The sequence below is a fragment of the Harmonia axyridis genome, chromosome 2, assembly GCF_914767665.1.
Source record: "Harmonia axyridis chromosome 2, icHarAxyr1.1, whole genome shotgun sequence".
NCBI classification, from domain to species: Eukaryota; Metazoa; Arthropoda; class Insecta; order Coleoptera; family Coccinellidae; genus Harmonia; species Harmonia axyridis.
The window spans coordinates 54,423,714-54,440,381 of NC_059502.1; the positions used below are offsets into that span (position 1 = coordinate 54,423,714).

The 16,668-nt window shown below is 32.2% G+C and overlaps 2 protein-coding genes across 4 annotated transcripts; one reads left to right on the forward strand and one right to left on the reverse strand.

The window, feature by feature from the left end:
• Positions 1-847: 847 nt before the first annotated feature.
• Positions 848-3,158, reverse strand: LOC123673775 (U1 small nuclear ribonucleoprotein A). Its single transcript, XM_045608448.1, has 4 exons — positions 3,003-3,158; positions 2,583-2,838; positions 1,218-1,465; positions 848-1,160 (listed from the first exon to the last, which is right to left on the reverse strand). The coding sequence occupies exons 2-4, from the start codon at positions 2,817-2,819 to the stop codon at positions 1,001-1,003; spliced, it is 645 nt and encodes a 214-aa protein (XP_045464404.1). The 5' UTR covers positions 2,820-2,838; positions 3,003-3,158; the 3' UTR covers positions 848-1,000.
• A 5,291-nt stretch (positions 3,159-8,449) lies between these two features.
• LOC123673776 (putative leucine-rich repeat-containing protein DDB_G0290503) lies at positions 8,450-15,297 on the forward strand. Of its 3 annotated transcripts, none has more exons than XM_045608450.1 (6): positions 8,450-8,605; positions 8,925-9,400; positions 9,685-9,878; positions 10,166-10,351; positions 13,452-13,577; positions 14,509-15,297. In XM_045608450.1, exons 1-6 carry the CDS (start codon positions 8,581-8,583, stop codon positions 15,203-15,205), a joined length of 1,704 nt encoding a protein of 567 aa, XP_045464406.1. In that variant the 5' UTR covers positions 8,450-8,580; the 3' UTR covers positions 15,206-15,297. The 3 variants fall into 3 exon arrangements, with proteins under 3 accessions (XP_045464406.1, XP_045464407.1, XP_045464405.1); XM_045608451.1 differs by having other exon boundaries at positions 8,455-8,593; XM_045608449.1 differs by lacking the exon at positions 8,450-8,605 and adding an exon at positions 8,698-8,824.
• The last annotated feature ends 1,371 nt before the right edge of the window (positions 15,298-16,668 follow it).

Here is a 16,668-nt window from a genome sequence, read left to right on the forward strand (position 1 = left end):
TTATTTCCAAATATGAAAACTTTCATCTATGGGGCATGTCTTCAAGTTGTACATTACATTCAACTATACTATTAAAAAATTAAATTATTCATCATTGCTTCTCACACAACAAATTTTGAAGATATTCAAGGTTGAATTATATGAAATCAGTGAAAAATTACACTTTAATTATGGATCTACCGCTGAGCAAGGAAAAGCCTGGAACACAGCTAAGAATGTTGTCATATTGTTTTTTTGAGTAATCAAACTAGATTATTTATTTCCTTACAAGGAACATGCAAAATAAATTTTTTATGACTGCCACAGAATGAATGATCCTAAATTAAAAGTAAATTACAAAATGTTAGCTTAAAGCAATAAAACTTACAATAGCAAATTATCGGAAAAGTAAGGAGACTAGAAACATAGTATCTCATCTCCTGAGATATGTTCTATATATTTTAGCAATGACATGACGTCAGCAATCTGAAGAAAATTTCATTGACTAAACAACCTTTTCACTTCTTATTGAATAAAATTTGAGATTCTATTCTGAAGATCAGAGAGCGTAATGAAAAAATCGATCCAAATGATCTAATATGGCCAACCTAGATGACAGTGAACATCATGATATTCATTTTTAAAAGGTTATGTGATTGACAATATATGTCTAGTAATACAACATAGTTTGACAGATAATATGTTCGTAGTTACTGATCATAGAGGGATTAGGAGAGATTGTTCTGCATCAAGGTGAAAATTATAACATGCTCTTAATAAGTATTTTTAAATTCTAGTTGAATTTCTGACAGAATGACTTAACATCAGAAAAATTAAATGATCGAAATACTTGGTCAATAAAAAGAAATTGAATAAATGTTATTTATTCTATGGTAGGTTTCAACACTTAGACGTAATATAATCACTGTAAAATGAGAACTAGAAGGAAACTACCATATAGTTCCATGACATACATGGAGAGGTATCGTCTATAGTTCGTTTTAGCCTGAACTCCTTCCCCTCACTTTTTGGCGAAAGAAATTTTCATTGCATGTGTTGGTGTGATCTTGAAACCTTGAAGTGCATCTTTAGCGGCACCGGATTGTAGTTCATTTTCAAATTCCACAAAAGCAATGTCATGCCTATTTGGTACCAAACGAACTTCTTTGAAGCCAGGGAACCTGAAGGAAATCATTTAGTAAATTAATGAGCACAAAAATCGAAGAAGGAAAACTTACTGATTGAACAACATGGATAACATCATTTCACTTGTTTCATCAGGTAAGTTTGTCAGGAAAAGAATTTGGTTTGGTGGTTGTTCAGCATTAGCACCACCAGGAACCCTGTTGGGGTCTTTATTTTTCTTCTTTTTCCTGGGAGCATCATCTTCTTTAACTGGAGCTGGTCTAATCTTCTTTGGTCGATCTTGATAAGTTCCTTTCATTTTGGCAATTAAATCTGAATCGGTTTTTGAATACTGTATCCTCTGCAATCATAAAAAAGAATTGTGCGCTGTGCAATGCACAAAATATCTAATGATTCCCAGGGGAAAAAGAAAAAAACTTGAATCAGGAAAACGTAGGTAAACTAAAGTGATTCATATTCTTAACTAAGTGGGAATGCTCCTACACACAATATATCATCAAGAGTTCAATGAATTTTTCAACAATTATGTTATCATGGGTAGATATTTTTTGAGCTATTAGAAGTTAATTAATAATTCTTAGTTTCTGAAGATGCCATATCATTATTATTGATAATAAGCTTGCCCAATAATATAGAATAAATAAATCAAAGCTTTTTTCAATCTGGCAACGAAGCTGCCAGTTTGAAGTAGAAAATTGAATGTCATTCGAAGGTCTCAAGGTCATATACCTATACATAATCATAAAAAAAAATTGGTGCATTTAGAGGAAAGAGCAATCTGATCCCTCAGCGCCTACAGATCCTGAAGTGATGAGCTAGCCATTTGCTGAATGGTTAGAAAATACCTAACCTCTAAAACCTCTGCTTTGACAGTTTACACAATGTGTTGTGCTTAGAAAACATAATTCAAAGTCGATCAGTTGGTGGCGTTCACTAAATCATGTTAAGCATAGGCTCACTGTTCATATTCTTTCAAATATTTTACAACTGTTGTTGCCATTTAGACATCGTTATTGAAAAGTTCGTTGAACCCTTGTCAAAATTGGAATATGAATTTAAGGAATTATAAATTTGACACGTTCACTGCAACAATAGGTTTTGCACATTTCAAATTATGTGCGGCACATGCCCCCAAGGATATATGTGTAAAATTTTTAGAGCTATATCTAACAAACAGCAATGTCATGAAAACCAGGGGCATGTGTCTTGATAATTATAAAAATAAATAGAATTTTACAAAAGATATCAATTGCTTTTTTCGTGTAAATTGATGAAAAACAACTTATTACGGGATATCCGTATCAGGTATCGTGCTGGAGTTCTCCAACCATGTTTTTGGTGCCGCACTGAATTTAAAACACAACACATGCCGCTGGGGATACGTGTCGCAGTGAATGTGTTAAATAAGCTCCATACCATAAATTATATTCCAATCATCAAGTTGTACTTGAACTTACCATTGGCTTATCATAAAATGGAAAACCCTGCATAGATCGTAATGCATTTGTAGAACTCTGAATTTCCTTGAATATAACAAATGCTTGACCGCGCATTTTAAGCGTCTTCAATGCGACTATATCCAAAATTTGACCAAATTGGGAAAAAATTGCATAAAGCGACTTCTTCAGTTCTTCCTTCTTAACTTTTTCATTTAAATTGTTAATATAAATAGTGTTATTAGGACGAATATCCATGATGGTATATTAATTTTTCCTGAAAAACAATAATATTATGAAATATTATGCAAACGTAATCTTAGAGACTGATAAAGAGAATACAATATATCTGATTATCTAGAAATTAATGAGAAATTTCCTAACCTAAAAAACTTTCAAAATACGGCATTCACATTTTCAGTAATCTAATGATATTCTTACCTTATAAGACAACTGAATGATCTATATTTTAGTTGATAACATGCGAGACAAACAAAGAAATTTATTTAATTCACTAATTGATACTGTACTGATATAACTTTATTTTTCGTTTTAAACATAAAAAGCACAGAACACTGATAAATAGCGTCCTCTACGAACACAGACCAGTGCGTTCGTTTTCTTGTGACACTTGTTTTTTTTTTAATCAGACACGACAATTGGTGATGTACCCAGTCTCAGAATATTATACCCAAAGAATACTAAATAAATAAACTGAAGATTTTTATCTTTCATGTATGTGTAGAAATTTGAATATTGCTTCAGAAATGTATCAATTCAGTTGTTCATCAGATATAATTTTATAAAGTAGGTATAAATAGGTATTTTTTTTCAGTCAGGTATAGTGTAAATCTCCCAATATAATATATATTATGAATTGATTTCTATAAATAATTATTATTTTAAGCAAATATGTGAATTTCCTTTGATAAATAAAACTTTTCAATGATATTCTCCTGTTTTAATTCGAAATTATAAGAACATAACCTAAAATAAATACTAATAATATTCCAACAATTTCAATGAATTGTCATACCTTCATATTCAAATTTTCCCGCCATATAACACTTAGTGATGGCGGACAAAATATCGGCCATATTGTTGCCTTGATTTAACACGGCGTTAGCACCACAGAATACTAAATATCTTAGAACATTAATATCTATCTACATATTCTAAGCTAAATATAGCACTTCTTATATATTTAGTATTATGTGGCTAGCACTAGCGGTTTCAGTCCAGTGTTGCCGAACACACCGATTTATCGGTATTTATACCGCTTTGACAACTACTCTCCCGATATACCGAAAGGTAATAATTATATACCGTATTTTCAATTTCATAGATATCATGCCGAAATTGAATCTTTCACCGAAAATTTAATCAATTTTTATAATGAGATGCATAGAGAAGACATGAGATGAACATATCTTGCTCGATTTAGATGAATCAAGCTCAAAATTCACAAGGGTCGTGAGCCTTCATTACCGGAAAGTTACAGACCAACGGAGTTTTCGAAACTCCTAGAAACTTGTAACCTTGGGATTTCTGGCTTATATATGTTTACGAGTATGTTTATTACTCTATAGGATTAACTCAATGGTACCGACAACATTTGCCGGTAGGTAATTCCAATTCAATTCAAAATTTTTAGGAATTGACCAGCTTCTTGGTGTTTAAGGGTCAGGAATAAAAAAATATTAAGGTGCCGCTGTTACGAATTAGCTTCTCAGTGGCAACGAACATCTTACAAAGAACAAATAAAAATTTTCGAAGTCAGGTGCTTGAATTTTCATATAGAGGCCTGTCAATTAATGAATAATTACTATATTCCCATTAAAAAATAAAATCATTAAGGACTTGAATATTTTTGAAACCACGGATGTTAAGGATAGCAAAACTGCCTCTGTGGTTCCAGTATGCCGGTTTCCCCGTTTGATAAGTGGCAAAGATTTTCAAAAATGCGACACAGAATGGAGAACTTTGCGAAATACAAAAAAAATTCAAGATTTTCCTGATGATACTGTGTAATATTGTAAAGGAGTAGCTCTGATTAAGAATGGTGATAGCACTCCCACTTTTCCGACTGTGACTAAATTTTTCGATATTTTTACATACGTTACCTCATTCATCAACAAACGTGGAAAGAATTTTTTCTGCCATAAATCACATGAAAACGAGTCAATGCAACAGACTCTCAACTGAAACAACTTCCGGTTTATTGCACTCAAAAAGATTGATAAGAACTGCAGGACCTAACTATTTTGATTTTAGTCAAGAAATTTTATTTATTTTTTTACTTTATGTTATCTTTGGTTAGAAGAAAATATATCATTAGATAATTAAATGTTCTTTTGTTTATGTTTTATTTAAAATATTGATATTCTTGGGAAAATCTTCCTTATACCGATTTCTACCCCAAATACACCGATTTTGCGCAGTCATTTATACCGTTCGGCAACACTGGGTTTCACCCCCCTGATTATACCCACAGAATACTAAATATACCCATAGAGAAAGGACCGGACCCGGGTCTTTGGATTAGGGATGTGTGGTTCGTTCAATTTCGACGATCCGGGTCGAACCAGATCAATAGCTCTGACGACCCGGTTCAAAAGACCCGTCCAATTGACCCAATGGTTCTTTTCAGCTCACAGCTCAGATCGAACCATGCACGATTTGCGCATGATTCAAAGATCCGTAGATCTGGTTCTTTCGTTCCTTCTTTTCTTTACCTGGTCAAGTTAAGGTTAAGAATGTTTTTGTTAAGTTAAGATCACCTTTGTATTTGTGGATCGGTATGTTTTTAATAGGATCGAGAATTCGTGATAATGATATATTCGAGATAATGATATATTCGAGACATGATAATAAACATAAAGGAGATAATCCATTATCAAGAAGTTATAAGTTACCGAATTGGCCGAATATAATGAATTGAGTTGAGATCTGATCCATGTAATGATTATGAAAAAATTTCATAAACCAATTTATCTCGTTCAAATTGAATGATTGCGGACTATTCGAGGTTTTAGCTACTAATAAATCATGAATGTACAAAAATATGTACATTGTACAGAACACTAAATTCATGAGGCCTTGCCTTATTAATTATAACGAAAACTACCTGCTGAACTGAAATTTTATTATATTTTGGATTTGAAATTGCAATTTTTTGTCATATTTGAATCCGAACAAAATCACATTATCATTGTGAATCAGATCCTCCCAGGACGAGAACATGATCCATTAATTGCGAAGGCAAGAATCAAGAAATCAAATTCTGAAAAATGCATGTGAAGAAAATATGTATTATTATGTATAATTTTTCCATATAAAGGGGCTTTATATATTATTCTAACAACGTTGTGGTCTTTGCAATATTATTAATTTACTCATCGTGAGCGAAGAATTCACAAAATTTGAAAAATGGATATATTTTCCGAATATTAAATCTGAATTTCCTCATGTTCATTTTGAATGGAATAGCTTGAAATAAATATAAAACTACCACTATATTCACATATTCGGATTCAGATTTCAGAATCGATAGTGCATTCAGAAAATATTATGAAATATAATTTAAAAGAAAAAAACTTCTGTTTCAAATGGAGAAAGAAATTGGTGAGAAATAGTCTCTAGACTTTCCTATATTGAAAATCAGTCAAATTTGTAAAAATTTTTATCGGAGAAACGGTTTTTCCTCAATAACTTTCCATGCCTCGGATCTGTAGTTTTCCGATAACATATTTGGATAGCCCGTGAAAAATACTATCATTTTGGTGGGTCACTTTTCAATATCGCTCAAAGGATAAGCAAAAAATCCAGAGTCCCGCTTACGTGAAACACCCTGTACCTTGTTCCCAAAAAAATATGTTCATTCATTTAATTCATTTTAATCAACTTTACATAGTTTGTAGTATAGTTTTAACTACCTACATTCATGTTTCTGAAAAATTTTTATCGAAAAATAATAAACAATATACATTAACACATTTTCAAGATATCATAATTGGTAATAATCATGAGAGGGAGCCATTACAGACAGTTACTATCTATTATTTTTATTCAAAACCGGGTGCCGACTGCCGAGCCGATGATTCATCTGCGAAATGGATGTATTTTATTATTACCAGATGTTTCTTTGCGGTCAACCCATCCGAAATAGTCTACCTAGACTAGAATAACGAACCATTCCATGGATCTTGATCTTTCGATCTTTGGGACCTAAAAGATCCACAGATTGAATGAACTGAACGTGAAAGTTTGACTCATCTGGATCGGTTCGAACGAACGAATCATTTTCAGCGAGACGACCTGTGGTGGGATTCTGTAACGGCAAAGCGAAGCGAAAACGTGACGAAACGACAGTTTTGCTCGGTTCGGTATTCTGTAAAGGGATTCGGCAATAGTCGTGTTTGCCGAAGCAAAGAACGACCTCATAACGATAACGAAACATTTTAGGGTTCGTTGTCATTACGAAAAGTCCGACGACGTTTTTGATTGGTTCACTTTTACCACGTGACCAAGTCTTAAGCGTCATATTATGACACTTGAATGATTTCGATTTCGAGGTTATAATTTTGAATGTTTTGCTTCACAATATCACAATTCTTAATATTAAGTTTGAAATTCATTCTATTAATTATTGAAGAATTGCAAATCAACTGCACATTAATTGAGTGATATCCTTTTCTGTTCAAAAAGGAATGCTCTTCTTCTGATGGCTTCAAGATTTTTATGTGTGTACAGTCGATTGCTCCAATTATTCCTGGTATTCCACATTTTTCAAAAAATTTCCCTTTATTTTGGGTCTTCTCAGAATCATTAGGGAATTTAATTCTTCCTTGGAATACATGGTTAATCAATTTAGTCACTTCACTAACACAACGACTGATCATGGGTTGACTTACTGCTAGCAAATATTCTTGTTCAATACCGCGTTGGTAATTTCCACTGGCAAAAAATCTCAGAGTTATCAATATTCGCTGTTCAAATGGAGTTCTCGTGTTCCTCCAATAATTATCCATAAATGGTTTCAATTCATCGAATAGAACGTGAACTAAATGTTTCGACAAACGGAAAACGTCTATGAATCTCTCATCCGTTAAGTTAAATGGATCACTTCTATCTCGAAGAAATCTATTCTCCTCTCTTGTAAGAGTTAGAGATTTCCTCGTCGATGATCAGAATCATTGAAAACATGATAAATATTTCTTTATACCTATACACACTATTAGTTGACTCCCCGAACTTATTTTGTAGTATGGGTAGGTTTTGTAACTGGAATAAGAATGAAGGTCTTAAATTATAATCCATTGAACGAGGTTCCATTTCGAATTTCTTCCAGTGCTCAAATAAGACTTTTGGTAATACTCAATATTTGCATTCAGGTGCTGTATTCAATTAGCTAATTCATTCTTAATGATAAACTAAACAGTTTAAAATGGTATGAAACCCTTTGTTAAGTAACTTCCAATGAGAGTCATAAATCAAAATATAATTTCTGACAATACTCAAGTTAAATACTGTGGATTATTCAAAGGACATTACAGCTAGAGTCCATAAAAGGGACTCTTATCTCATTGCTCTTATTAGAGATTATCTCAGGTACCTCATATGTCAAAACCTGCAGAATCCTACAGTAGCTTAAATATCTACTTATTTGCAACGTTGCCAATGTTCCTTCGTGTAAAGTCGGTAAGCTCCGACAACGAAACTAAAAGCGTAAAGATAACGAAACGATAAAGAAAAAGACGCTTACAGAATACCGCATTCGCTTCGCTTCGTAACGTTATCGCTTTCGTTTGCTATGATAACGAAAGTTACAGAATCCTACCCCTGATCGAACCATTCGTTATGAAGACCCGGGTCTTTTGATCCGTTCGTTCGTGAACGACACATCCCTATTTGATTCGTTCGTTCGTGAACGACACATCCCTAATTCTTCGGTTCAAAACAATCAAACCTTTAAAAATACGTTAAAATAATTTCAAATAAAAACTTAAACATTTTCAAAATGAATCAACCAGTTACTGATATAGGTATGTTTTTTTTGGAATATGAAATTCAAGGAAATAGTTCATTTAAATAACATACCATTATTGAAAACGTAATTAATACAAAATGCTCAGAAATTGTTTTATCTTAGATGCTCACTTTATTATTATTTGATAGATTCATTTGCATACGTAGGCTCATATATTTCTGAATAACATTTGATTTTATGTTCAAACATTCTGAAATTCGGATGTTTTCTTTAGGTATATCAATTACTTTACGTTAATATTTGCAGTATAATTGAGGATGATATAACATTAGGTTTTTCATGATTTGGAATATTTATAAGGTTTGCATTTATAGGTACAAATGAAAAAGTAAAAGATATAAAGGGTGATCTTAGCCTACAGCTAGTCCAATCAAGAGAAGAACTAGAGCAAGCAAAATATGAGTTCAAGAGGAAAATCGATAGTTTCGAAGCAAATGAAAAACATTATGCCGATGAAATAGATTATTGGAAGGAAGAGAATGATAAACTGAAGAATCAATTAAAATGCCTAAACAATAAATTTGAGGAAGTGTCAATTCGCCAAAAGAATGCTGAAACGGAAGAAACATTTGAGTTAATTGAGAAAGCACATCAAGTGGAGGCTGAAAATGTGAAACTGAAAAAACAGCTGGAAGACTTACAAAATAGAACCATAATAGATATTAATGATTTTGAACAAGTTCAAGAATTAGAAGTTCAAGTTTCTGATCTAAAAGAAAAACTTCAGGATTTGAATGTAGTATCTATGTGCAATGAGGCTAAATGCAATGAGCTGGAAGAAAGAAATTTGGTAGGTTTTTTTTTTTATTATCAATTTACAGATGAACTCAAAGCAGTTCCAAGAACTGACAACAAGACCTTTAAATATAATCAAACAATCTCAGTTAGCATAATTGAAATCAATGGATTCATTAAATGAGTAAGAATATAATATTAGATATTTTGGGATAATCATTTCTTGTTTTCAGTCTTGCACCAGGTATATTGAAATATTTTATTATAAATGAAAAAGTCAATCATAAGTGGTTACATGGAAATTTACATATTCAATATAGATTCAATATTATGTTATAGGCCCTAGTTAAAGAAAACCAAGAATACCAAAAAATTCTCGATCTGACAAGAAATGATTTGAGACAATCCAATGCAATTATTATGGAGCTCCAAGATGAAATAAGTGTTCTTAGGAAAGAAATATTTGAAATTCAAAACCAACCAAGGGATATGAATGTCAAAGGAAATTCTCTGTTTGCGGAAGTATATGATAGGTAAATTATTAATAAACTTTTGGTTCAAATAAGTTGTAAATAACCATATTGAGTTCAAACTGTTTTAAAATGGTTGTTCTGTTATGAAATTGGATTTTTTTTTTAAACATAATGGTTTAACAATGTAAATGGTTTATAGGTTTAAACGGCACTTGAATAATTTTTCACTTGTCTTTGAAAATGAAAAAGACTACTTAAAACCTATTTGGAAAATCCAGCGTAGAATTTTTGTTCCTTTTAATTAGAATTCTTTCTGAGAGAAATTAATAGGTTCTCAATTATTTCAGCCGGAATAGAATAAAAGAAAAATTCCTCACTCTTGCGGCAAAATATAATAGAACATTGAAAGAAAAGGACAGTCTTTCTGAAGAAGTTAAAATATTGAGGTCAGAAGCGTTTGCATTGAGAGATATATTTGATAAGGAAATGAAGAATTTCAAACCTGGAAACATGTTCGAATTGAATGGGGATAGGTGAGTAAAACAATTTTAATGCAAAACTATTAAAAATATTCTTAAGTAAAAAAAAAATCTTAAGTATAATAGATTTCGCGTGGCCCTTCAAACTGTTGATATAGAAATACAATAACTTTAAAAATTAACTTACAATGTGACATGCCTTGAAAACAGAATTACGTGATACTTTCAACACAATGTCATGTATCACTTTTTTTGGTTCAATTCTTTTGAAACCAAAGAGTATATAAAAATTATAAATGCATGCTTGAAAGTTTTGGATATGTTATATTATCAAATTTGAAAAGAGAACATTCTGCACCAACTATTTTGGATGAAATCAATATTTATTAAAATTTGAAACTTTTTTTTTTTTTTTATTTATTTATTAACCCAAAGGGATCATGAGTGATCCATAACAGGCATATTTTACAACATAGCAATAGTAACAATAACAATTTCAACAACTAAACAATTTCTCAATAAATCAAATATTATTCTGTCTTCTTTGGAACAATTGATCTTTCACTTTACTTGTGAACACCTTCAGAGTATCTGAGCCCTTGATGTTGTTTGACAATTCATTAAACCAGGTGGCAGCTTGGTAAGTTATTTTCCTCCTAGGAATGTTTCTGGCAGTTGGCAATATGTAGATGTTATGTCTGGATCTTGTATGGTGGGTATGCACATCACTGGCATATCTAAGATTAATGCCAGTATCCACTAAGTTGTTTTTAATCTTGTAAATTAACTTAACACTGTCCAGGTAAACTAACTCCTTAATTTTCAAAAGATTCATGTCATTATAAAGTTGCATGGTGTCTGATGAAGGTGGTTTGTTAAATAGTACCTTGATGACTTTATTTTGTGATATTTGTAGTTTATTTATTATCTGGGCAGTTGTTTGTCCCCAGAAGGCTGGAAGGTAATTCAGATGTGAAGCAACAAGAGAATTATACATTTTGTATTTGGTAGTGGTGTTTAAATATTTGGAGTTACGTCTAATGTTGTATCTGATATAGTTCAACTTTGCAATCAGATTTTCTACATGTGAACTGAAAGTCACCCCACTATCAAGTATTAGTCCCAAGTATTTGACCTTGTTTACCTCAGCGAGTTCTATATCATTTATACTAAGTAATAGTTTTTCTGTATTTTTTATGTGCTTTGAGATTCTCAGATATACACATTTATCACTGTTCAGTTTCATGCCATTCTCCAAGGTCCATTTATTAATTAATTCCAGGTCCCTCTGAGCTTGAGAAAATATCAACTTGGGCTCACCCGAATAGAAAAGTATGGTATCATCTGCATACAGCAGAATGTTACCTTTAATATCACAATTCATGATATCACTGATATAGAGAAGAAAAAGAACCGGCCCCAAGATGCTTCCCTGCGGAACACCGGACTTTACACATTTTTTTGTACTTTCCACCTCATTTGTTACCGTGAATTGGTATCGCTCATCAAGGTAGTCTCCAAACAAGTCCAAAACCTTCCCCCCGATTCCAAGTATTTCTAGCTTTTTAATGAGTACCCGATGAACAATCATATCGAATGCCTTGCATAAATCCAGAAGTACAGCGAGAACCAACTGGTCCTCATCCATCGCTTTGTATATGAATTCAATTGTATCAACTAAAGCCGTTTGAGTACTACGTTTTTTTGTGAACCCATGTTGATTCTGATATTGCTAATTTATATCATCAAGATACTTGAGCAACCTCTTTTTTATCACATGTTCATAAACCTCAGCAAATACACTGATTACAGTTATTGGTCGATAATTACCAGTACTTGTTCTGTCACCTTTCTTGAATATAGGCGTGACCTTCCCAATTTTTAATGCCTTAGGGAACTTGGATTTTTTTATTTCGGCGTTAATTATAAATGCTAATATTGGGGCAATTTGATCTTTTATGGCTTTAATCGTTGTGATTTTTATACCATCATGTCCTGGTGCCGTATTATTTTTTAAATTTGTGATGATGCTTACAATTTCCTTTGCACTTGTTGGATATATGTGCATTTCTACATTAAAACTTGGTCTTGCTGTATTTGATAACTGGCTTTGTATGTCTGAGTTGGAGTTTGCTGCAATATTAATAAAATGATCATTTAGGATTTCAGCTATTTCAGTCCTGCTAGTATATTCTCTACCATCTGATACCAGTTTTATAATTGTATTCTCTTTTTCTGGGTGATTCATCAGGCCTTTTATAACTTTCCATTGTTTCCGTTCATTCCCATCTGAGTTGGCAAATTTTTCTTGAATGTGTTTCTGCTTGTTTGTTTTCACCATTGCTTTAACTTCTTTCTGTAGTTTTTTGAATCTGTCGTTATTTGCAAGTATGTATCTTTTTTTCCATTGTACATATTCTTTGATAATACTATATATTTATTATACAGGATAAGTCTTGAAGTTGTGAATTGAATTTAATTATAGATTACACGAATCAAATAAAATATTTTTTTTATATACCAATTTTTACTCTGACTCTGCTCAGGTAAAAAGTTAAAAGTATTTATTGTTTTCACAATGGGCAAATGTCCTTTTGATGTTTACACTACCAAGATAATGCAAAACTCATGAAAATGTCAAATTTAGTTTGAAACATTGACTTTTAGTTTCTTTTTGTGTCACCGTCTACTATACTCAGAAATTGCTGTTTCTCTCTAGTTCAAGTTCTTCCTTGATAACTTTTAAAGTTTTCATTCTAGGTATGGGGTTTATTAAGTAATCCCCCTCTTTTATACATAGAATTGACTGAAAGAAAAAAAATATAGGTTGTAATTTTAAAATCTTGAGTTTCGATGAATTTTAGTTGGCCAAGTTCATGATGGTCTCATGAACACCCTGTACATTTTTGGTCCAAACCGCAAACAGTCTTATAATTTTGGAAGGATCGAAAATTAAAAAGGTTCTTTTGAAAAAAAAATTTCAGAAATATTCAAAAAAATTTAAGTCCTCGTCGCAACCCTGTATACAGTTATGTGTCCTCCAAGGGCGAAATTTGCGGGCGAAATTTGCGCATGAATAAACGAGCGTTCATAAACTTCACGTCGGCGCTTTCTTTATATTTTGATCTTTAAAACTAACAAATTTTTATTGAAGTGCCTCAATGAGTGCCATGAGGGATCTGGTGCAAAGCTATAAGGAAGAAATCGATAAGTTGACACAGCAAGAACTACCAGCAGAAAAAGATTATAGGTATTATGAGGCAGTCATACAGCGGCAGAGGTGAGTGTAAAATATTATTTCTTCCCTTACAAGCTGATTCCAATTTTATTCTAAGGAATAGCATGACATAATTTCTCTGTCAGTGGGAGTGGCACTGTTACGTCCAATAGCTCAGTAAAATTTAAGAGAAAAATGGACTATACCTGCTAGCGTATGAAGTTGCGACAGCGAAATATTTGATAATATTATAAAATAATAATGTAAAAATTGTGGTCAACAATAATGACTCACCAAATGGGGCATCAGGTTGAAGAATAAATGGACTCTGATACAAATTACAGCCCTTCACAGGGCCCTTGGTGCGGGTTATCAGCTCCAACTTTCTGGTTTCAAAAGCGGTGTAGAAGAAACACTAACAAAATGCGTAAGCGTAAAAATTCAAGAAAATAAAGCGGGAAGTTAAAAGAACAATCAAGCACAATTTTAGCGAACTAGGTACGAATCAATCATCAAATCTATATTCAATCCATATTTATCTTGCGTTATGGACCGAGCCATCAGTGTTGACATTGTTTACGTGCAAGCTTCTAATTCTCTCTTACACAAATGGGCACCACGCTTCCTTGTCCTTCGCTTCTTGAAAGAAGTTCTAATTTACACCATATATTCAAAAAAGCTAAAATTCCTAGTTTGAGTATCATTGTTCTACTGTATGAGCTTTATACAACGATTTTATGAATGAAGAACTGGCCAAAAAAAAAAATAAACATTGAGTTCCAACCTGTAATTTCATTATTTAAATACTAGAAGTACTATTTTTTTTGAGGAGGATACTTTTTTTAAATTTTTTTGTCTTGTTTTTCTGGGCCCATTCAATATTCCTGCGGGAACCATATTGTGGGAAATCTTAGTCTAAATAATTTGCTTTGTTATTTTTGGATTTTTAATGGTTTCTCCAGAAAAATTTTTTATTCATGTTTTATTTTCTCAGGAAAGAAGTAGATAAACTCAGAGGCATTCTGAGTGATCACTCTATGACCCATTCTATGAGGGCTAGAAAGATTTCTCAATTATATTACCAGATGGCATCATGGAAATCAAGGACAGCAGAATTGGAAAGCGAGAAAAGATTTTTGGACTTGAAGTTACAGGAATTAGAAAACAAAATTTTAGATTTACAATCTGAACTCGCAAAACCTGAAGAAAAGAAAGATACTGAAGAAAAAAAAGATACCGAAAATGCTGGTAATAAATTGATTCAAAGTTCACTGAAGAAAGAACAAAAACCTAAAAAAGAAACAATAACAATGCCCAAAGTCGACAGATCCCAGAGCCTTTCTGAATGTTTCAGTAATAAAAAGATGAGAATAATACCACCAGAAGTAATAGAGGCAATAACACAACCACAAAAAAAATCGTATCCTACCAAGGAATCAGAAAGGAAAAGTTGCTCAGTGAATGAAAACAAAGAAAATAAATCTATTGAGAATAATGATGATATAAAAACAGAAGAAGTTCAGAATGAAGAAAATACAAAATCTATTGATTCAAACGAATACACAAGAAGGAAAAGAACTGTGCAATTCAGAGAAGATGCCAAAAAGGAAGATGGTGAGAATAGTAGACCTGGTGGAAAATACAAATATGTTATTAATACTAAAACAAAGGAAGTACGACAAATAAAGTAGATTATAGGATTTTCTTTGTTGTGGATGTAATTTTATATTTAATTGACCTTATATTATATACTGAGAGATTATTAATAGAGTATTTGAATGTTCTTTTTTATTTAGAAATCGAATTTGGAACATCCTATCCTAATATCTACATTCGTGATTTGTGAAAGATGTCCACTTAACTATACCTCTCTAGATTTTTTTATTACAGGTCATCTAAGAAAAAGATAACACTGGAAGTGCTTTAACTCCTTTGGTCTTTTCAAGGCGTAAGGAGAGGTTATTTTCAGATCTTCTCTACTTTGAAATAAATTCTATACTTTCTCCTAAGAATGGTGAATTATAATATTGAAGGCTATCATGGCCTACTGTTAAACAGAATTAGAATATTTTGGACTTTCTAATCGTGTTCTAATAATTTATTTAACTTGATGTTGTTTCGCCTGTAACATCCTGCAGAAGTTTTTGATTGTCCAAAGTAGATAGTTATACAGGGTACTAATTTTGAAATAACTCCTTGGAAAGAGCCTGGGTCAAAAAAAGTGAAAGTTTCTAAGTCTGCAGAAGGATGCAGATATTAAATGTGACCTTGGATTTTGATTTCAAGGTCATGGTTATGATAAAGTACTTCAAAGTTATTTCTCATAAAGTCATTTGTTTTTGTATTCCATATAAATATATTCAAAAATAAGACCTAGCTTGTTTTTTGAATTTCTGGTTCCTTAAGCTTTCTTTCAACAGAACTCATCAAAATAAACATTAAATACCCTCTGTTATCACTTGTCATCTGGATTATTTCATCGCTAAGGTAAGCGTTACCTTTTTTTTACATAATTTTCAAGATTCACTTTTGCAAAATATCAATGTGTTTGAAATAACATATATCATATAACCTCCACATCTTTTTATACCATAATGGAGATGGCGCATGGTATGCTCTTTTAAGTTCAATTAAATTTTGCCAACGATAAAAGAATCTTCCTTGTGATGTAATCAGACAGGCAGTCTCACCTCATTTGGTATCAATCATAATTACCAAATATTTGCGTACTTGAGATATTTTTTCAGTACTTCATTCATTTTCGTTTATAGTCTATCAAACTTTGGTATATTAAAGTTATTGCTAGTAAATACCATGCAGTTAATTTTCTCTTAATCCACTGTTGATTTTTTCATCTTAAAGTAATTTAAGTGAAAGTCTAACTAGACACAAGACGAGAGAAGAGAACTTCCACTATCTTATAGTTACAGCGTTATACTCATAGTGTAGTTCCACTTCCACTTACAATGGGTTTCATAAAACTTGTTTATTGTAGTTTCAAATCTATGGATAAGTCAAAAATAAACTGGAATTGAACACAGAAATGATTTGATCGAGCAAATCGCCACGATAAAAATTTTATGAAACCCATCGTAAGACTTTGAGGTTGGGCGATTTATTTTTGCTTACTAGTGAACAAGTTCTGTGTGTTCAA